The sequence below is a fragment of the Paramormyrops kingsleyae genome, chromosome 7 (assembly GCF_048594095.1).
Source record: "Paramormyrops kingsleyae isolate MSU_618 chromosome 7, PKINGS_0.4, whole genome shotgun sequence".
In the NCBI taxonomy this organism is placed as follows: domain Eukaryota; kingdom Metazoa; phylum Chordata; class Actinopteri; order Osteoglossiformes; family Mormyridae; genus Paramormyrops; species Paramormyrops kingsleyae.
The window spans coordinates 10795759-10817562 of NC_132803.1; the positions used below are offsets into that span (position 1 = coordinate 10795759).

Genomic DNA, 21804 nt, shown 5'->3' on the forward strand with positions numbered 1-21804 from the left:
TGATTTGATAAATAACAACACAAATGGTCATTTAGGATCTGACGTTATTATGAACATATATTAATAGCCATCTAAAAGATGATTTACTGTCGGGGTAAATTTAAGGAACTACAATGAATACCAATACCATAAATTTGTGTCCTTAAGATTTATTAAATATTCAGTTGGGTTCAATTTTAAATCTGTGGAAGGCATGTCGGCATGGCAAAATAACACAATCGTCAGAGACAAATAATAATTTTCTATTTGGTGGTGCTATGCGGAGTGAGCTCTACTAAACTCTAATACAGCACATACATTTCTTTGCAGGACAATAACTTGTAAGACTGTTGTTAAATCTATTGTTGAAAAAATAATGCATATAAAGTGCTACACAAAAATTATTTAATAAATTGATTTTCATACAATAGTATTCTCAAACGAACCAATACAACACAAAAGATCTCCCTTACATGACATTCAGTGACACTTATGATAATACATTTTGAGTTGGGTACCCTGTTTTACATTTGCTTACTAATAACAAAATGAATACGGCCCCGGAACTTTTTATACACTGTGCCAAAATTCAATGTTTACACCAATATTTCATTTTTTGAAATTGTATTGGCATATGGATTATGTGTTGGGTGAACAATATTTTGGGACAGAAAGCGCTATTGGGTTCCTCAACGCAGGCGCACATCGTAGTCCGTGGGGAACAATGCATCATGGGAAATAGCTCCTGAGTGGAAACGGACAGAGCCTGACCGCCATTTTAACTGCAGCGGTACAGTCCCGGATCAGGGAACGTAGTTTGTTGGTTTCTATTCGTATTTATACTGACATTAATGTACAAGCGTACATATATTGAAACGGCGAAGTAGGCAGAGGTGGCGACGTTGGTGGAGGAGGCGAAAGGCACTCCCTGAAAAGAGAAGTCGAGTGAAGAAAGGGGGAAGATGGCGGCCGACAGGCGCGACGAGAAGGGTATAAACATCGCTTGGGCGTTGGGTTTTATATGGACCGGGACAAGGACTAGAACTTGGAGCGAACGAGTTACCATGTAATCATAGTCAGGGTTATGTTTAATATAGAAGCGTTAATGTTCTTATGACGGTCGAGTAATCCATTCGCTTAAAGGCTGCACGGTGTGCATTCCTGCTTTCTTAAAAGTGTATTCGGGTATGTGTCCGTACAGTTGGGCGTAACATGGTGAGCCGTGGTATGTGGCCCTCCTAATGTCCGCAATTCACTGAGGTTGGACCCGAACCGTAACCCCCCGCGGTCTTTTTTTCTTGAACGAGAGCAGCGTTCTGATTCTCCATAGAGTGGGGGCGGGGGGCCATCATGCATTGCGGCGGCAGTATGTTGTGACGCTGTGACATTCGGTCACGTGGGACACTCGACCGCTTGTTGGTAAACAGTCCTTCCGGCCTCGTAGTAATTTGGCCATGAAATGCGGTTCTGTAGATAACTACTTTCTGAATTGCAACCGTAAACCTACCTGCCCCTCGTAAGCATTTTTTTCTGCTACGTTTATTTTTTTTAAGGAGGTACACAACCCCAATTGACCTGTATTATGATAATTGTCTTTTTCTCTAGTTTGAATGCGCATTCACCCTACCCCCCCCACAGGTTGCCACAGTATAAGAGGAAAGTAGGGCATTAGACAGCGACCAATCTCGAGTTTACTGATCGCTCACAAGAATGAATTATTAAATTATGTAGTTGATCCATCCGTAATTCTGGTGCAGCAGAATTTTAAGGGAGTGCATCGCCATGTGTTTCTGGACGTGCTACTTTTGTGTCAGTTCTTTATTTCAAATGTAATCAATGATTTAGATGGAGAGCTTAACGTCCTGGATGACATCCTGACAGAAGCACCAGACCAGGATGATGAACTCTATAACCCTGAGAGCGAGCATGGTGTCAGCGAAATGAAAGGTATTGCTATTTAATTCTTATAAGGGGAATATTAAGAGGAGAGCAAATGACTTCTGTTCACAACAATCAGAACATTGGTTGTGTGTTCAAAATTCAGATGTATTTCATTGGTTATCTTAATGAGTTTCTTGCTCCTGCCTTGCATTCTGTGGTGCCTTTTTTCCTTAAGTTTTCTGGCTATAAATATTTTTCCTGGTCTATGACAAGGAATGTACCCCCCCCCCTCCCCCACTTAACGAAGTGAGCGCTTCAACTGTTTGACTTACCCAAGAGAGCTCAACCTGTGTTTAGTGCTGAGAGCAGAGGGTTTGATCTCCATTTTTCTTGTGAAATCCTCCACAGGTTCCAAGAGGAAGAACGATAGAGGAGAATGCCTGGAAAGCAAGAGGCCGCGGTCTTCAGGGCATGCAGTACGACAGACGATGAGGAGGCCCATGCCCCCGGTGGGGGCTAACAGTAAAAAGCTGGTCAGCCTCAGAAACAGACATGCCACAGACTACAAGGGTGTTGACTACCACTATGACAGAAAAGGCCAGACTGGAAGAGGGGGCATCTCCAGGGATGATCCCTCCAAAGTACAGAGCGACAAGACCCTGAACCACAGAAAGGATCTGGATCGGCGGCTGAAGCCCTTGATGCCTGAAATCTCTGAGGTAGGAGACCTAAGAATTGGCACATTTGTCTGTCATGCTTTCTCTCACCCCTTGTGCTCCTACATTAGAAGAAATTTGGTAATTTGCCTTATATGGTCCTCACTTCAGTTTTTGCTATCTGTCCATTACTGTCACAGCTCTTTGGAACTTAAACCTTCATTAAAACCATTTAGCATTGGATACGTAGACCTTACTTTTGATCTGTTATTTTCTTTAAGCTGCGGCACGCCAGTGAGGAGAGTATTAGCAGAGTGAGCCACTCATCCAAGGAAGAAGCAAACTCAGAGTTTGCCTCTGACCAAGAAACTGGCAGTTCTGTTGAGTCCTCTGAAGATAACCGCTCTGATGAGGAAGAAGTGGTTATGGAAGATGAGGACGAGGAGAGAGAAAAGGGTGCTGGTGAGGAGGAGGAAGAGGAGGAGGAAGAGGAGGAGGAGGAAGATGGAGAGGAGGAGGAGGAGGAATATGAACTAGAGGAAGGAGACCAGCGAGAGGGAAATGAGCAGAATGACTATGACACTCGCAGTGAGGCCAGTGACTCCCGCTCTGACTCTGTGTCCTTCTCTGATGGCGAGTCTGTGCATTCAGCTACTGGCTCTGATACTTCAGGTAGGATTTGCATGTTTTATTTAATTTATTTTTGCTTAAAGTTTTGTGTGAGCTTCTAATGGGGAGACAGTAGAATTTGCTTGGATTTAGAGTTTTGTGCATCACGCATTGTTTAGTTGTTGTGGGTCCTTATAGCTTTGTGTCTGTTACTGAGTTTACATGTGCACTGCAGAGTTCATGGACATATTTGTGCTTAATATGTTCCTTTTAAAGCTGATTTTTTCAGGTTTAATTTTAGTAATGTAGTTCAAAGATGGAGTTGTTTCTCCTAGTGAAATGCGATCAGATGACCGTGCAGAATGTCTGCCTCAGTTAAGTTTCTTTAACAAAGTAGAATAGAAATTCATAATCCAGCTGAAGCAGTTGGCAATGAATGCAACAATATGGTGCAAAACCCCAAGACATTCTCTGGATGCCTGCTTTCTGAATAACAGAAGTTCAGTGGAATGTGTGGCCTCACTGTAACTGTAAACACTGGGTAGATCTCTGGAAGAATATGTAGGAAAGCAGGGTTTTTGCCGATTGTCGATGATTTGCAGATTTGAAATGAAAAGTAACACAGGGAACATGTTTTCCAATCCTCTGTTTGTCTTCTTGACAAAGAGCGGAAGAAGACGCATGCTAGAGGGATATCGCCCATCGTTTTTGATAGAAGTGGCAGCTCAGCTTCAGAGTCGTGTGCAGGTATTGGAGACCAAACTGCTTTAAGCTAATAGTGTGTTTTATTGCTTATTTTTTTACAAACCTGTTCCTGGAAAATAGTACTTTTCTTACATTGCTTGGCAGTTGACGGCTAACATGTCTTTGTCATTGCTGATGACCTCTGTTGGTGTGGGGAGGAACACACTGGGAAGGTGTATTCAGCTAGCTACTGGATACCTGTTGCTTGAAATATTAAGCTTGGTTTCCATTGAGAAACTTGCTGTACATTTTGTATTTTCTAATATTTGATACGTTAATGTGGAGGCCAGCTTATTGTCCCTATGATGATTGTCCCAAAGCATGTTTAAAAGATGTAAGATAAAATTACATGAATACTGAGAAAGTGGGAAGAGTTCACTAATAAAACATGATTGACTGGGGCATTAAGGATGTGATTCTGCCTACAGCAGGCGCCTTAAAAACAGGGTGACAGGCTGAATTATCTTGTGGTCAGTGGCAAAGCAGATAATCTTTCTACCTTTAAGACATTGTAATTGGTCTCATAATCCCACAATGCACTGTTCTTTTAAAAAAATCTCTGCTTTGAACAATATGTAATTAAAATCATAGAATATAATTTGTGACCCCCTGTTGGCAGGCTTTATTGGTTGTCTGAATGAAAGCAGCATATTTGCTTGGTAGCCCCCTCCCATGCTTCGTGGACCTATGACATGGTATTGCGTCGCTTTAGGTTCTGAGAAGAAACTGGAGAAGCTGCCGTCCTCCGTCCGAGCGGTTCGCAAAGGTGAGGGTGAGCAGTGAGACGCAGGACAAAAAAGTGGCGACACGACTCTTGTCTGCTTTCACTAACTGCTTATCCTCAGCCCTTAAAATGATCTCCTGGCCTTCTGTGACCTTCTTTGTTTAAAGAATAAAAATGTTTGTTTTGTAGATCAGACAAGCAAGCTGAAGTATGTTCTGCGTGATGCCAGATTCTTTCTGATTAAGAGTAACAACCATGAGAACGTTTCTCTGGCCAAAGCAAAGGTTGGTGTGGTTTTCATTTCATGAACGTGTCTATAATGTGTGTATTTTGCAGTTCTCTTAGTGGTTTCTGAATAATATGTAGCGTAGAAAACGCTGCGTTCTGGAGTTGGCTGCTCTTCGGCCCCTAGTTATTTTGGGAGGGTGTTTGACTCTCAGCCTGTGCTCACTCTGTCATTGTCCTCCTCAGGGCGTCTGGTCCACGCTGCCCGTCAATGAGAAGAAGCTGAACGCCGCCTTCCGCTCAGCTCGCAGTGTCATCCTGCTCTTTTCCGTCAGGGAGAGTGGGAAGTTTCAAGGTAAGCAGTCCGGGCCGTTCCCAGAGGATCTCACTGAGCTCCATGCCCCTCATGCCCCTGCTGTTCATTTCCCGCAGGTTTTGCACGGCTTTCCTCTGAATCGCACCATGGAGGGTCCCCCATCCACTGGGTCCTGCCTGCTGGAATGAATGCCAAAATGCTGGGCGGGGTGTTCAAAATTGATTGGATTTGCAGGTAAGTCCTGAAATGGCGCGGCAGCCAGGGTTCAGACGGGAACAGCTGCACGAATAGTGGTGAGGAAAAGCCCCTAGGGCACCAGTTCGCAGCGTTTGCGACGCGCACACACGCACACGCCGCTCACTTTGGTGTGGTCGTCTGGCAGCTGGTCTTTATGTTCGATCATCTCAAGTCACGGTCTTTCGGAAGCGTGGTCTGTGTTGAGGATGTTGTGGCACCTACTGAAAGCATGTTGATGTTCTGTGTTCAGACGGGAGTTACCTTTCACCAAGACCGCTCACCTCTCCAATCCATGGAACGAGCATAAGCCTGTGAAGATCGGGCGGGACGGGCAGGTACCCTCAGCCTTTGACAAAATCGTCACACTGGATTTTTAATTCTGTGAAGTGTTTGGACTTTGTTTCTTAACGGCGTACGGCTGGCGTTATATCAGTCACTGATGTTGTTCTTTTTCCTCCCCCAAAGGAGATCGAACCTGAATGCGGGACTCAGCTCTGCTTGCTCTTTCCCCCTGACGAAAGCATTGACTTGTATCAGGTTATTCATAAAATGCGCCACAAGAGGAGGATGCCCTCGGAGCAGCGGTCTCGCGGGCGTGCGCCGCACCGCGAGCCGGCCCGCGACCTGGGAAGGTTAGGCATCTTCTTTGGACTGCTCGTAAGCACGTGTCTCGGCGTGACGTGACGGAGCTCGCGTGCGTCTGCCCCCTTGCCCTTCTAAACGTTGCTCTCTAAAGAAGAGGAGATCTGAGATCCTTAAATCAAGCTGCACGGACATCATGCGGCTTTATTGAGGATTAACGGCCGTTGTCGATGGTGATGCTGCTCTTCGGCAAATCCACTGTGGAGGAAGTCTTTTACGTAGAAATCCTCATGTCCCTGAGTAATGAATGCATGTTAGTGTGCATCTAAGCGAAACCTTAGTGGTAGTAACATTTGCTTTGTTTTTGGTTGTTTGATTTAAATGTGTTTCTAGAAGAGCTGTTTTTAAATCTGTTCCCAAAGCCTTTTTCTTTCAGGATTATCCCTTGGGATAAACATTATCGTATGTGGGACTTACAAGGAGACACGTATTAATTAAGAGAAGATGATGCATCGGTTGAGGGGGGAGAATGCTCACTTAAAAATGCTTTCAAGAAGAGCATTTTTTGCGGGACTTTACTGAATGAATGGTCTTCCCCACTCTAGCATACATTTGTAGATCCTTACATGTGCTGGTGTGTGTAAATAGCCACACAGAAAAAGAGCAAGCACCATTCTGCCAAGCTACGGGGAAGCGGTAGGACAGTTTGGAAAAGGCCAAATGTCGTTGGCCTTTGGGAGACCTGGCAACAAATCAAAGAGGGGCTGTTGCCGTGTGTTCATGCTCTCCTACTTCCTGTCGTGGTGCCTTTGGACTGAAGTGTGACAGGGATCGTCCTGTGTGAGCCCTGCATTGTACGAACTTTGTTCCCCAGTTGGCTATAAACATTTTTCAAGCAGATGTTTTAATTTACATATATGTGGCCTTACAGATGGAGATCTATTGCCAATGAACTGAAATACACCCATTGCTCCCCAAAGCATTTTTGCCCCCTCACAAGCAAGCGTAACAGGAAATGTGTTGGTTTGCATTCACTGGCCGCAACCCAAAAGACTGTGGAAGTTAATGTTGTGGTGGCGCTAATACTTGGGGTAAAGCTTTGCCATCCGGAATATCATCCGGCAGTAGGTAGGAGAAGCCCAAGGATTGTTTCCGTTTCTTTGCCTGAAAGGACTGCAGACATAAGGTAGGAGGAGACCTGGCAGAGCCCCTCATTTTAACCCTTCACTGGACTGAAAAGCCAACAGAAGCTTAAGTCAAGAGGTGTCAGCTCTGGGTTATGAAAGGCTGCCACTGCTCTTGCCTTGGTTTGATTGCAATGGACTGCAAGTACCCCTCGTTTGCCTTGCCAGGCCCTCGCTGTTATGTGTGTGTGGCTTTAGACCCTAAATAATCATAATCTGGACTGTATGAACACTTACTATCGGTAATATTACCAGCGGTTATGGTCACAAACCTACGAGAAAGCGGTATGTTGCAATTTTAACCAGCTTCTTTGAATTTCCTGTTGACATTTTATGTTTTTGGGTTTCAGTCATAACTGATCTACTCAGCACTAGGGAAGCTTTTTAGAAGCCACAGCATTGTCAAAGCATTTGTAGCAAATTCTCACACTTTAGGTCACTTTTGTGTATCTGAATGCAGGTGCTGTGTTAATGATTAATTTGTGAGATCAGATCAGCCGCACGTTTGCCTGTAGCGGCTCCGGTGCGTTGATGGAAGGCCGTAGTGCCGCCTGACCATCTTTGACATCCAGTGAACTGTGTAGTTCCTTAATGTATAGTGAGGAATTGGAATGATGTGCACCATGTGCTAATGCTAGTCCAGCACAACTCAGCAGTGGGCTGTCGGCCTGCGCAGACCCTTTACAGGATGTATTCATTAATGGGAGGTAATTCTGTGTGACTCATTTATCATACTCTCAGTTTAGGAGCCTGTACATGCAGGCTCTGAATTGAATTGAATCTACTGATATGTTATCTGCAGTAGCAACCTGTCCAGATCCCTCAGGACAACAGGTTTGCCCATATATACAGACAGTGTTTACCAGGCCATTGTACAAGCTTTTTCATATGTATGTATGTGCAGAAATGTTATGTCTATATTGCCTAACCTTTGTGCTGGTGAGTAAACCTGCCCACATTGTCCTTTTTAATCATATGTACATGGTCAAGTTGATGAAGAGAAGCCTAATTGTTATGTGGCTGCCATTTTTCTAAATTGTTTACCTAATTTACATAGGCGTCGACAAGAAGAGTATGACTTGCACAACAGGAAACGGCCAAGGATTGACTATCCAGCAGAGTTCTCTCAAAGAACAGGTCAATATTGCAAACTTAGCTGTTGGCACCCGTTTTTGTTTACTGTTCTGTTTTGTGATAGTGACTGTTTGGCTGCAAGCTGTGATGCCACAGAAATATTCGTACACATTGTAATTGATAGGGATATTTAAATTCTGTAACATCAGTAAGAGCAGACATTAAAAAAGGCAGCTCCATCAGTAGCAGATGGATGGGAAGGTATGGAAGTAACCTTACACTCGCCTTTAGGAGTCTGAAGTGTTTAGGACGCTGACTCCCTAGATGGGAGTCAGCTGGTCTTTAACTGGGGGAATGAAAGTTTTGAGTGCAATATGTAATCTAGGAAATACAAACAATAGACTCAAAAGTGTTCACTGTTTCCTGTTGGAACTTTTGCCTTATAACTGTCTTCTGATGTTTGGAGCACCAAAGTGTTTCTGTTTTGCCACATCAGTTTTGCAGCAAGGATTTATAGTTTTATTCTCATCTTTGTTAGCAGTATAACCTGCTGTGTACTTGGGGGTGTCTTTTTTTTCCCCAAGTGCCATTTTTTTACATTTATGATGTCATGGGCTTCTTCTGTCCTCCACATGAGCTCATTCTCTGGTGTCTGAACAGGTTTTATGCAAGACCCTCGTAATCAGCCTGTAGACAGGTAGGTTATGTTCACTTCAGCTAATCAAATTTAGTATCATTTTTACTGAAGTGCTTGCTTATAATAAACATGATTATTTCCAACAGACGATTCTCTGGAGTTCGAAGGGATGTGTTTCTCAACGGAGTGAGTATCTTCCGTTTTCATTTTGTAAATGTGACGTATTCTCTCCATTTCCCAGTGGTCATTCGCAACCGAGCTACAAAACACACATTGCATGCATGAAAAATGTATGCAATTCCTATGAATACGGTGGGAAGTATTAAGATTTAATCTTCCGTCATCTTCTCCCCTTAGTCCTACAATGATTATATGAGAGAGTTTCACCATAACATTGGTCCACCGCCTCCTTGGCAGGGAATGGTAAGTTTGCTTGTAAACGTGTTTAGCCTTTGGCTTCGCTGCTCAAGATGGCATTTATCTCAATACCGAATAAATCGGAATTAATTTAGAAAGCTCGCCCTAGCTTCCGTGATGGTCTGGGTTTGTGTCATGACCTAGCCTGGATTCCTCATTTTGAGGGTATTTGCTGTGGTCATAGATGGTGAGATGATGGACAGGATGGGTGTTGGTCCACAGGGGAGCTTTGCGACATACTAGCTGCTGTTTTTCGTGTCATTGAGACACTTCTGGTGGTGTAAACGTCGGTCACCTCTCCAAGGCTACGGCCATGTTACAGGCCAGTTCAGTTCAGCAGATCCGGCCTACTGTTGATGATCAGCAAATTATCCCCTTACCCAATAACCTGTGGTGCTCGTGATGGTTCCTGTTAATTCTGATGTCCTGCTCTTGCCAGCTGTGTGAGTGACCGGCACGGCTGTGACCTTCTCTGCAGGCACCATACCCTGCCATGGAGCAGCCCGCTCACCATCCCTACTACCAGCACCATCCTCCCGCACCCCAGGCCCACCCTCCCTATTCTGGACACCACCCAGTGCCCCATGACGCCAGGTTCAGAGAGAAGCGGGTTGTACGTTCCTTTTCGTCCAGTCTGGTAACGCATTTACCCCCGTTTCCCTTTGATTTACATCACCCAGTTGTCCTGTAGAGTATCAGGGTTCTACGCAGTACAGGAAACTCCGCAGGTTGGTTTTTGGTATTTTCCAAGTCTGGATAAGAAGAAGAAAATGAAGTATGGCAATATTTCCAGAGTATCGCAAAGAATTGGCTATGTGTTCTAAAAAAAATCTGAATTCACTTATTAATGTTTTTGATGAAATCGGCAATGCGAACTGGTTGTCAGTGCCGGAACGTTCATTGACGAGTAAAGTTCCAAATGAGGAACTGTGGGTGTATGTTTGCGGTGGGAATCGGCAGTGACCGTCCAAATCAATGATATATCGATACATGTTTGCCGATGCGATATGGATCACAATTTTTAAACAGACGCTGCTAAAAGCATTGCAGGTCTAAACTTAAAGTAATGACAAGGGTTGTACGGTACATGTATCCGTCGTGTGCCATTCAGTTACAACATCTTCAGTTTGAAACGTGCAATGAAACATGCTGATCCATTTCTTGAGATGGAAACCTAAATGCACAAGTAGATGTTCAACATGGAAAACTATGCTAACTGTAGCTTTGAGTTGGTTACAGTTAGTGCTAGTAATTTGTGGTTTGGGAACCTTTTCCCTTCCCAATAAATGACACCAACACCAAAGTGAGTTGCCGATAAGACTAAGAATGGTGTAACTAACTCGGATATTTTTCTGGAAAAACATCCAACATGCCAACTCATTTTAAGCATCATGTGAGTCTGTGTTTTTGCCAGGAAATTCGCACTGGCCTAAAAGGAATGCAGCAGAAAAAAAGTTCACACTACACTGTATTAGACCTGATTTTCCGCTCACTCGCAGCTTTTGGCTCTCGCAAAGAAAAGCCTCCGATCAGAGGCAAATCGATGCTCGATCGCTTATCGTTCAAAGAGGCAAGTGGACAAAGTCGCTGAAGCGCCGTAAAGCGCCCGTCAGATATCCACCCGGCAAAATATCCGCAACTGTCGGCGACACCAAGTCCTGCAGTGTTGCAGCTGGCAGTGAATGTAGTGACAAGCTGTGGCCAGTTAAAGCACAAGACACGGGGTTTGGTGAAACCAGAGGGAGGAGTTAAAAAAAGGTGTAAATGATTGTTTGTTTAGAAACTGTTCTTAGTGTTCAGGGAAGAGGTATAGAGATATTCAGCGAGAGTTTACATATCACACACTTGCGGTTAGTTGTGGCTTTAAATGCTGCAGGAAAAGTCTCTGCGTAGGCTTGCTTACTCATTCATGATCGCACTTCCTTAGCAAAACCAGGCTACGCGCAACTGGCCACATATATTAGCAGCACCAAATGTGATTTCAGTAACCCATGTTTAAACTGGTGTTTAGAACTGATGTTTTTTAAAACTGTCATAGTGATATAAAAATCACCAGTTTGAAGAATCACGATTTGTAAAAGAATCGATCTCTCCCCCCCCCCCCCCCCAAACACGCGTGATTAATCTCCAGAAAGAAACTGATATGACAAAATGCAAGATTTCACCATCTTGACGTCCCAGTCCCAAATTTTCTAACTTTGCTAAGGATCCCCAATGTGGATTCCCCCCCCCCCCCGGAGAGCGTCATGCACCCCCCTGAGTGGGATTTTAAAACGGGAACTGTGTAGAGGCTCCAGGCAGCTGGTCTCTTATTCCAGACTAAGGGAATCACTCTCTCTCCCCTGTGTGTGTGTGTTTTAATTATAAATGCCTTAATGGCGCAGTGCTGCATGGCGAATGCAAGCAGCTTAGGGATGTGCATCTCCATAACCGCTCGATGCACTGCCAACAATCCCATACATTAAAGATGCACATGAAGCGCCTACTATTGTGATATATAATTCACCCCTATTGCGATGCAGTGCGATTTGACATGATACGCTGCACTGTTGGGCACCCCTGCACCTCGAGATAAACGTGGTGACAGACTTGCGGTGAACTGGCCACTTGCAGCAGTGGAGAACTAGAGATGAGAGAGCGTACCTGAGAAATGGTTTAGAGAGAGAATGAATCTAAATATAAAATTATTGGTCAAATTATTGGGCACATTTCTAAATAATGAAGGCCTAAGAGTTCTGCTCATGAATATTTTATTTACTCCCTTTTATTCTCCTGAATAAAATGATGATCCCTAGAGCAGCTGCTTGAGGCTGAGGGATGAGGGCTGGCTTCTATCAGCGTGGGTAGCAGCCCTATGATGTTTTGCAGCATGACTACGACATGCGGGTCGACGACTTCCTGAGACGCACCCAAGCAGTGGTTAGCGGCAGGCGCAGCCGCCCTCGAGAGCGGGACCGGCAGCGGGAGAGGGACCGGCCAAGGGACGCACGGCGTGACCGGGAGCGGGAGCGAGGACGGGAGCGCGAGCGGGAGCGGGACAGGATGAGGGAGCGCGAGCGGGAGAAAGAGCGAGGCCGCTACCGCAGATAGGCGGCACGCTTGTCCTCGCTGCCCTGTATCTTCTCTACAGATTGTGCTGTTTTTATTTCTTATCGCTTGTTGTCCTTTGGGAACCTGAAGACTGTGTATCATGCATGCAGTGTAACAAAATGATTAAAGCCAACCAAAAAAGTGAAATAATGCTGGTTAGTTTCCGGGAGACACATTTGAAGAGACTTTTCATTTTGTAATCCTGTTACTTGCTTTTTGGGACCCAGTTTTGTAATTGTCCCCAAAAGGCCTGGTCATCCCCCAGTGTCTGTGTTTGTACCTGCACATGGTTCAGTGAAGACGTCACTACCAAAGTTGGTCTGACTGCACTGAAGGTTACTGTCTTGTACCCAGTATGTTTTTATTAACACTTTTAAGTTTCAAGCCATGTATTTTTCTAGCATTTGAGTGACAAGCAATATTGACAAGTCCCTCAGTCCACCCCGTGAACCCAAACTAAGGCTCGATCAGTGCTGTATAGCTTCATGTTTTGAATATCTGTAAAATGACTTTGAATTGTAAACAGGATGTTTGTGGTTCAGAAAAAGCTAGTATCTTTTAGTGATACCTTTTTGTACAAAATGGAAACCATTAAACAAAAATCAATATATATGTGTCGTGATCCTTTCTGTATTCCCAGAGAACTCATCTGTAGCTGTACTATGTGTACAAATGTGTTGGGTGGTAGACTAACATGGAATGCATCCTTTCTGTTGGACCCTGTGAAGCAGGGGTTCACTACCACTGGTATTGGTGCATGGTCACTATTCCATTGAGTCACAGAAGCTGGGTTTTGTGGAGGGTTTGGTTGACTTTGGCAGACGAACGATATTTCAATTTTTCACAATCCCTCACATTCACACATTCTGCATGCATCTAAAAGAAAAATGGAGACTGTTACACCCCTGACTGTTTTACCGACGTGAACTGGCCTGCGGATATCAGAAGCTCAGGAACCCCTACTGTAAAGAAAACAAAACGAGCTCTGCTGGCAGTCGAGGTGTCAGTGAATGCATTCTTTAAAGCACCAATAATTCCCAACATGAAGTATAGATAGGCAGTGTATTACTGCAGACAGGACAGAACCAAAATAAGAGAAGTCAGCATCCTGTTACATGATACGGTAATATGCCATCTGGCTAGCTTAGTTCAGCTGTCAATTAAATATAAATGGAAGAGTTCATTTTCTATGGCTGAGCATGAGGAAACTGGACAGCAGTAGTTTCGATATGAAATCAGATCCTGGAGCAGGATAGGCTGCACATTGTGTCTGACTTTATCCAAGAGGATCGCATCTGGAAACAAAACCTGCCGGTTTCCATGTTGCTTTTACAATCACTGGCATGGTTACACATCACTTTAATATGCACACACACCTAATGGTTGGAATACGTTTTAATGTTTTGCGCTTTACAAAAGGACATAGATGCAAATAACTACAAAACAAATCTATGACACTCCTTTCTTTAGTGGTGGTAGTCTGAGGAAAAACAGCTTTTAGAATGACTTGGTCAGAGGAGTGAAAGCATTTCATACTGTGAGTAACGTGCCAGGCAGGGGTGGACTGGGGAGGGGGGGGTTCCCGTGGTATATTTTGCCAATCGTGATCAACCAGGGGCCACCAATGAAATAAAGTATTATTCATGAATCATCTCCTGCCATTGACCCGCAAACACACATTGATCAGCCGACGGGTTGGGCTCCCGTGCTAGGCTATAGAGAGAATATAATGCTGGGCCCTCAAGACCAGCCCACTGGGAAAATTCCCCACCTTCCAAACAGCCAGTCCACCCCAGATGCCAGGTAACTGACCATTTGACAAAATGCACTAAACATTTTCCGGTCACAGTCCATCCAATTTTGGGGCAAAAAACAGCATTACAATTTAAATAAAGTAATGACATTATGAGAAACCAATCTAAAAGCACTAATTTTATTGCTATAAAATTCACATTACTGTTTTAAAAATTACAATATAGCAATAAAAATAGGCACTAGAAATTTTATAGCATGCGTTAAAACAAAAATGGAGGGTACAGAATGCATTCATTTACTGACAATAGGCAGAAGGTCTCCATTAGCCTTCATAGCTTTAATCTTAGCTTTTATGTTGTCGTCCATGGCCTGTCGACACCGTATGGCGTAATGAGCCAGTGTCTCCTCCTTTTCGTCCCAGGGGGCCAGAGAGTGGAAGACCTCTGGCGCGGCCAAGCTGAGCTCGGCAATGGCGGCAGTTCTGGAGATGGTATTACGATCCACGCCGACCCTGTCGAAGGCTACCCTCATGGAAACGCTGCGTCGGAACTCCTGAAGAGCGGTCATGTACCTCGCGATGACACCCACTACGTTCTTCACTGCAGAAAGAGCAGTAGTATAGCTGAATGCCACCTTTGATTAGGTAGTTAGCTCACCAAATGCATCATTTCCAGGGCAAGTCGTGCTTCACTTCCCTGTTAATTCACAGTTAATCCAACATTTTAAATAAAATGCACACACAGTCAACAATTGTGGAACTGGAAAAAATATTTTGAACCTTAACAAGGATCATTTTCCCTGTGGTGTACCAAAACCCTGAGAAAGATTTTTGTTAATGAGTTTCTTGTGGTAATTCATTCCACAAATGAATATTAAGAATAACTTTACAGCTAAAACGCTTTCAGGATGCAGTTTGCACATCTACTTGGAAGACACTCCTCCAGCAACAATCACTTATGACTACGTGGTCTATGTCCTAAATAGGGCTGTCACTCTTTAACCATATTCGAACATTCGTTTGAACGTGATGGGAATGATTCATATTCAAGCTATAACCAACCCATTCCAATTTGAAAGTGTCACTGTAGCCTATTAGAGAGTTTGCTGTAATTTTGTCGTTTGCCGTCTACAGAGGCCCTAAAATGTCAGAGCGGGAATATGTTTTTTGAAATACTTTTGCATTCCCTCGCAGTATTTCTGCAATCCCACTACATTTTCCCACTTGCTATCTGCTGCAACCTGACGGCATGGATAAACCAAAATAATAGACGTCATGTACACCATGAAACTTTAATATTAATATATTTTTATATGTATTTACTAATAATTGCAGTGTCCATTCACTGCTAGTGACTTTAAGCTAGGCTACTGAGGCTATTGAACGTGAAGTGCACACACAAACTTTGAAATATATTACAAATAATGAAAGATATCAAAGCTGGAAAACTGCACATACAGTACATTTAGCTTTATATACTTATAAGTCTATTAATTGTTTGTTTTGTACTTTAAACAGACACAGTACAGTTATTATTAGCAACGCAAAAATATTTTAAAAAATATCTTCCCCACCCTCACCTTTTAGGGGCTCCATACTAATGTGATGTTGTATGGGTTATTAATACAGAAAAGATGATTCTGTGTTGTTTTTTATGGGGGGGTGTCACAGGGTTTCAAATATACTCGAACGAATTGCATGACACTTGAAATTTGTTCGATATCGATTTTTGTAAAAAAAGTGTCAGCCTTAGTCCTTACCCACTACAGTATTCAGGGACTTACTTCGAACACGAGTATTTTCCCCTTCCCTACTTCTCTTTGAGCTCTTGATGGTCTTCTGTCGTTCGCCGGCACGTATGTCCATCTCATCGAAGGAATCGAAAAGCACGGGCGACTCGAACGACACGGCCTCGTCGGGGAAGACGCCGCTGTGCTGGCTGGAGCCGCTGGGCTCCGGCTGGCTCGGAACGTGAGGCCTCCGCTTTTCTGACGAGCACAACAAACGGCACCTTCAAGCGGCTCGTTGGATGCAATATACCAGCTTTCAGCAGCAAAGCCCAACGAACCATGGTGGGGTTGGCCAGGTTAAAAAAAAAAATCCCTTTTGGAGACATTCTTTAGCTAAAAAATATTTGGCTAAACACAGAAAGCCAGTGTAACTGGGGAACCATGCCATTCCATCAGCATTAATAATACAGTAATCAATGATTCAGTAATCAACAGCCCAATGGCGGCCCCTGTGCCCCTTGGATGTGCAGTCCTGAGTTCCCCGAGTGGATTCTCACTTCCAGGGACATTAGGACAGGTGCTCTGTCATCAAACGTTTCGCCCCTGCAGCACTCTGGTCAGACAATGTACTGCATTCTTATACCTGTGGGCCAACAACAAACTGACAGCTGTACAAAACAAATACGTCAGTCTGCAGGGCATCCCTGTCAGTACCACTGCGGTGCTGTGGCATGCTTAGGGGACATATGGCTGTGGACAGTCACTTCAAGGTACGGCCCCAGCACCGATCATTCCTTTCTGGGTTAGGGTGCTGCTGAGTTTCAAACAGGAATCCACTACCCACCTCCTTATTCATGTGAGATAGCTATACCTTTGTTTTGTTTTTTTTAGCTATTTTATAAGTGCCATTACTGCACACAGGCAGATACACAGTCCTTAGGACAGTAGTGTTAAATGTGATAAGGCTGCGTCTGACCTACCTGGACGGTGACTCAGCTGGTCTTGGAGGAAGTCACAGATTAACTCTGCCTTTTTGGTCAATTCCTGCTGGAGCAGCGTTTTGTCCTGTTTAAGACCTTTTATGGTCTCTTCCATCAGTTCACTTTTCTTTTTTTCTGCCTGTAACATAACTTTGAGTTTCTCTATTTCAAACAGAGTAGGAGAACCTGTTGGAGCAAATATATTTTTACATCATGAAAGTCTGCTATTCTAAACAAACACGTTGACAGCAGTACCATTTACTTTTAACACAAAAGTTAAATTTCCCTAAACTGGCATTTCCAAGCCTGGCGCTCAGGGACCTCCAGATAGCCACGTTTTTGCTCCCTCCCAGTCACTCAAATACACCCATCGTGGTTTCACATCACAATCTTATGTATTTTTTCAGATTTATTTTACTCAAATACTTGATTTGCATATAAAAAGCAGGTTCCAAATATTTAATAAATTAGGGGAAACCTATTTTATGAGCAAAAAATACATATTTTCTTTAAAAAAAAATCTTCAGTATAATAACCTTGTATGAAAGGTTTGTGAAACTTGTACCTAATTAATAAAAATTAAGATGAATTAATACCCTGATAAGCCAATCAATCAAAGCTATTTTTTTTCCAATGGTTAGTTACTGCATTAGTCAACTACGCTAAACACTGAACCTGTGGGAAAAAGAACTTGTGACTGTCCACCTGAATGTGTAGTATGTTGGTAAACGATGAACCAAGCAGTTAAATGATCGTATTTTCTACAAAACTGAATATAGCTGAGCCAAGACATTTTGCTATGAGATAAAAAATAAAAAACCTGATTTCAGTCATAGATCAGTTTTAATAAAACATGAAGTTGGGCGTTTTGCTTTTGCACAGCAGAACAGTGCAGTTACACCACAAGAGCGGTGTTTACCGGAAGTTTCTGCGCTGGGCTCCACGCTCACGTCCAGCTCCGGGTTGGAAATGGCCGAGGAGGGCTCAGCATCTCCATATGACAGGGATGCCCCATCGCACTTCATCAGATCCTCACTGGACACAGTCTCCATCAGCTCTCCGTGACCGTCCAGCTGCATGGCCGGGAGGGGACTGCGTGCCGCCTCACTGCATCCCGAACTGGGGCCTGGGTCCAGCCTCTGGAGAGCATCCACCGGGCTAGGAGGTGCCACGTTCCCCAGCAACCTACTTTGTCCGCACGGGGCCAGCCCGCAAAGGGCTTTGGCTGCAGCCGTAGGGAGTGGCGAATGTGAAGGGGACTCTGCGTTCAGATCGGTGACAGGGGGTTTGTGACCGCCCATGTGCAGAAGGGACGTCCTGCCTGGTGGATGGGGCAGGGCAACCTGTCGACCCAACCGGGACACAGAAAGCGACGAAGGGCCGCTGTCACAAGACCCAGTCAGCTGGGCACCCAGCACAGTGTAATAGTCCTCAGGCATCTCTTGCTTAATTTTTTTCACCCCCGAATCCCAGAGTCCCTCCTCTGACCTCTGGAAGCCTGCCTGCCCCTGTGATAGCTTACAGCTTCCCCTCTTTCTGGCCATATAGTGCAGCTGACGCTCGTAATCGCCATCTTCATCCGTCGCCGAGGACTCGCAGGCCGCGTCCAGGAGCGTGCTGCTGTACTCCTCCGCGTTGTCGTCCATCTCCGACGGGTCGCTGCAGTTCGAAATGTCACAGGATTCGCTCACTTGCACACAGTGAGTTTCCACTTTGGAGGCCCTACCCAAAATCCTGTCACCGGAGCCAGGCGGCATACCAGATACACCCCCGTGGTGGCCGTCCTGCTCGGAAACCAACTCCTTTGGCCTGGAGCCACAAGCAGCCGTCAAAGCCCAGTGGTAGGCGTGCCCTGCGCTGCACCCCCACATGGCTGTAAGGTGGCCATGGGACCCCCCACTCAGCAAGTGCTTTAGCCCAGGAATGACAGTGCAGATGGTACCGTGACTGTGCGCCCAGCTCACCAGTTTGGATAAATCTTCAGCAGAAGTTTGCAAGTAGTCATCCATGGTGGTCTCAGCTCCCTGAAACAGGAGTTTATCACTGAACACTTTTAAGTTCATGCACATCAGTTCTCCACAGCATGTCACTATTGTATCATCGAAATGCATGCTGCAATATCCTAATGATTCGATGCTTAACACTAGATGGCGCTGCTTAATATCATAATCACCATGTCTGTAACCTATAAGGCAATGTAGACAGTATAGTCCAGGGCTATTCAAATCAATGTCCTCAAGGGTCCAGCAGTGCTGATTTTCCAGACTTCCTTTACCTGTGAGCCAGGTGTGATGCTTCTGTGGCCAATCAGAATCAGTAATTCTTAAACCAGATACCTGGGTGAATTGAAATCATGGCCTGGATTGGGAATCGAGATCCAGATCTGAAGAGCCCCGGTATAGTCTGTACAGCCTCATGCACGATGGAGAAACAGGACGTTGGTCGATTGTGGCGCCGTTTACACTAATGTAAAGACACCAATTCACCTATGTCGTTCTTTTTATGTTTTGACTGTATGGAAAAATATAAAACCATGCGAACTCTTACACACCTAGCGGCGGGAATGGAGCCGCAGCCCCGGAGACGTGAGGCTGAAGTACTAATCAATGAGTCACCAATCAAAGGAAAACTTGTGATGTCCTTTAACCGTTAAATAAAACGGTACCACTAGTCAAATCATTCAGGAGATCTCCGTCCTTTGGAAATGCACAATAAAAACTATATGCATACATTCAATTTAAATGAAGTAAAATTACGCGACGCATAATTCCCATAAATAAACCTATATTGAGGTCCCAGGATCAATAATGAAACTTATTGTTAAATCCGGCAGTGTTAATGCACGACGCAGAGCGACTAGCTGGTTACTATAACACGGCTGCAGACTGACAGGAAAAAGGGACGCTTCATTGATATCCGAAAAAATATATACCAAGGGGATAGTTATCAGCCCTCGGGGACCCTGCTAACCAAGCACCCTTTTGATTACAAACAGGAAGCTCTCATTTTGACCGCATCCAGACGATTTACCCTTTACCTGCTTGGCTGTCTGCCTTTTCGCCATTCTTCAAATAAATAATTCCTCTTGTGCCCGCGACCACTTCCGCACAAACCGGAAATACGGGTATTCAAGGTACACAGAACCCCCCTCCCAGATTGATTTTTAATGGGTCTGTGCTAAGGATTAGGGATACAGCCTTCATCCGAGCAGCAGCCCTGGTGTTATCAGAACAAAGGTGTAGGGCTTTTATTTTGACAGTGACTATTGCGTCGCCTGAATATGACGCTGAACGGGAACGCCATAGGCATATTTATATCGGTGTGCAATGGAAAAATAACAGTATCTTGTACGAAATATATCATTACATCACATAGGTCAATGTTTACCAAAATCCCAGATGTTTTGCTGAAATAAAAAAACTATACATCAAGAAAAAAAAAACATTTGGAAAAAAGAGATGGATTTTAGCATATTTTTGTAATCTACATAATTTGCAGGTATCAACGTCGCTGCGTCTGCTCGGTGAAGCTGACCCCCTTCCCCACACAATCAGCACAAATAAAAGTCCATTGTGTTTGTTCACTGCTACGTGTGTTCGGTTTTGTGGGATTTGTGCTGCTTTCAATTTTTAATAGCAATTATTTTTCTCCGGGCGAAAACGTCACCCCCCCCCCCCCCCCCGCAACAATTTATGGACTTTGCATACGTAAAAACATGAAAAGTATCCCCTAGGATCGCTAAAGGTTTGTTAAACAAAAGCCCCACCCACGATTTGTAAAACGCTAAACAGCAATTGTTACAAGGTGATAAATTAAGGACGTTTGTCTAACGTCTTTTTCCACAATGAATAATCTTATTTCGCGTTCTTTATATCTGCCGTAAATGTGTAATGTGTACCCGACTGGAACACCTTTGCACTCTTGAAAACCCACGTATATGGATATTTTTTGGGTACTCGATGGCTTCATTGATCATACGAGTCCAAGCACCACACCTGCTGTTTTTTTACTAAGTTACAGGTTCTAGTACAGTGATTTTCAACTAGTGTGCCGTGGGAAATTATTCAATTTCAAAAAAACTTTTTTGAAAATTAATTATTTGCAAATAATATGCCATTGTCGAGTGTCTGTGCCCTAATAGTGATGTATTCTGAACAAAGCTATTTCAACATTACTCCCATTTTTCAAGACATATCTGTGTGAGCTGAGCTTTTCTAGCCTGACTCATATAAAAACTTAAAACAGAGACTGAGAGCTGTTAAGGAAGAGTTTCGTGTGTCTGTCTTCAATTCCTGCCAGAATACCAGCTTTGTGTTCACCCAAACAGGCTCAGGTTTCACGCTGAGTGAGTATAAATAAATTGAGAGACTATTTTCTCATTACTAGGCTACAGAGTGTCATTTTGTAACATTTTTGGTTGGTGGTGTGCCGTGGGATTTTTTCAGTGTAAAAAATGTGCCGTGGCTCAAAAAAGGTTGAAATAGTCAGGCGAGAGGAGTACCTCAAAATATTCTTGCTCGCTGCTGTCATCTGTTTCATCCGATTCTTCCTGGTCAGGCTCTTGTTTTGTCTGCACATATTCCACACCAAGGTCCTGGCAGACATTATACCCATTTCTTTTCACTAATGTGTAAAGAGCCTTGGAGGATATAACACCATTCAGGTTTTGACTAAGTTCACTCCACACTTTGTCTGATGGCACAGTGATTCTGCCATCTTTCACTATTTCTGATCTTTTCTCTAAAATGATTTGAACAATCTTTTCCTTGGGAACTTTTGGTAGCCTCGGCATTTGTATAACGAGATAGAAAGTAGCGTCACAAACGGGTAGAAACGCGGCACTAAATAACCAGCCCAGTTTGTGTCCGTTCGCTGTTATGTGTGCATGTGTGTGGGTGGGGTTGCGTGACGTCATCGCCCAGAGAAAAATAATTGGTATTATCTTGAAAATGGAAGCAGCACAAATCTTATTTTTTGCGGCACAAA

General features: G+C 44.1%; 2 protein-coding genes across 10 annotated transcripts; one reads left to right on the forward strand and one right to left on the reverse strand.

Annotated features, from left to right (window-relative positions):
• Nucleotides 1-702: 702 nt before the first annotated feature.
• Nucleotides 703-12965, forward strand: ythdc1 (YTH N6-methyladenosine RNA binding protein C1). 6 transcript variants are annotated; one of them, XM_023808363.2, is made up of 17 exons: nucleotides 703-969; nucleotides 1825-1926; nucleotides 2269-2579; nucleotides 2798-3188; nucleotides 3792-3872; nucleotides 4582-4635; nucleotides 4783-4877; nucleotides 5065-5173; nucleotides 5251-5368; nucleotides 5622-5706; nucleotides 5837-6003; nucleotides 8195-8274; nucleotides 8872-8908; nucleotides 8995-9034; nucleotides 9206-9271; nucleotides 9744-9902; nucleotides 12134-12965. In XM_023808363.2, exons 1-17 carry the CDS (start codon nucleotides 942-944, stop codon nucleotides 12353-12355), a joined length of 2145 nt encoding a protein of 714 aa, XP_023664131.1. In that variant the 5' UTR covers nucleotides 703-941; the 3' UTR covers nucleotides 12356-12965. The 6 variants fall into 6 exon arrangements, with proteins under 6 accessions (XP_023664131.1, XP_023664132.1, XP_023664133.1 ...); XM_023808364.2 differs by having other exon boundaries at nucleotides 9744-9878; XM_023808365.2 differs by lacking the exon at nucleotides 4582-4635.
• A 770-nt stretch (nucleotides 12966-13735) lies between these two features.
• LOC111842253 (uncharacterized) lies at nucleotides 13736-21690 on the reverse strand. 4 transcript variants are annotated; one of them, XM_023808671.2, is made up of 6 exons: nucleotides 21320-21424; nucleotides 18783-18842; nucleotides 17738-18477; nucleotides 16819-17004; nucleotides 15893-16096; nucleotides 13736-14709 (listed from the first exon to the last, which is right to left on the reverse strand). In XM_023808671.2, the coding sequence occupies exons 1-6, from the start codon at nucleotides 21421-21423 to the stop codon at nucleotides 14402-14404; spliced, it is 1602 nt and encodes a 533-aa protein (XP_023664439.2). In that variant the 5' UTR covers nucleotide 21424; the 3' UTR covers nucleotides 13736-14401. The 4 variants fall into 4 exon arrangements, with proteins under 4 accessions (XP_023664439.2, XP_023664438.1, XP_023664436.1 ...); XM_023808670.2 differs by lacking the exon at nucleotides 21320-21424 and adding an exon at nucleotides 19856-20052; XM_023808668.2 differs by having other exon boundaries at nucleotides 17738-18842; nucleotides 21320-21690.
• Between the last annotated feature and the right edge of the window lie 114 nt (nucleotides 21691-21804).

What these genes read in the sequence shown, in the direction of transcription:
- ythdc1 (XM_023808363.2), top strand. Translation starts at nt 942, where the DNA reads ATGGCGGCCGACAGGCGCGACGAGAAGG. An exon ending in TTTCTCTGGCCAAAGCAAAG is followed by an intron (nt 4,878 to 5,064) that starts GTTGGTGTGGTT and finishes TGTCCTCCTCAG; the next exon opens with GGCGTCTGGTCCACGCTGCC. An exon ending in GGGATGTGTTTCTCAACGGA is followed by an intron (nt 9,035 to 9,205) that starts GTGAGTATCTTC and finishes TTCTCCCCTTAG; the next exon opens with TCCTACAATGATTATATGAG.
- LOC111842253 (XM_023808668.2), bottom strand. Translation starts at nt 21,610, where the DNA reads ATGCCGAGGCTACCAAAAGTTCCCAAGGAAAAGATTGTTCAAATCATT. An exon ending in GCCCAGCGCAGAAACTTCCG is followed by an intron (nt 17,005 to 17,737) that starts GTAAACACCGCT and finishes TTGCTCCAACAG; the next exon opens with GTTCTCCTACTCTGTTTGAA. An exon ending in GGAAAATACTCGTGTTCGAA is followed by an intron (nt 14,710 to 15,892) that starts GTAAGTCCCTGA and finishes CTCTTTCTGCAG; the next exon opens with TGAAGAACGTAGTGGGTGTC.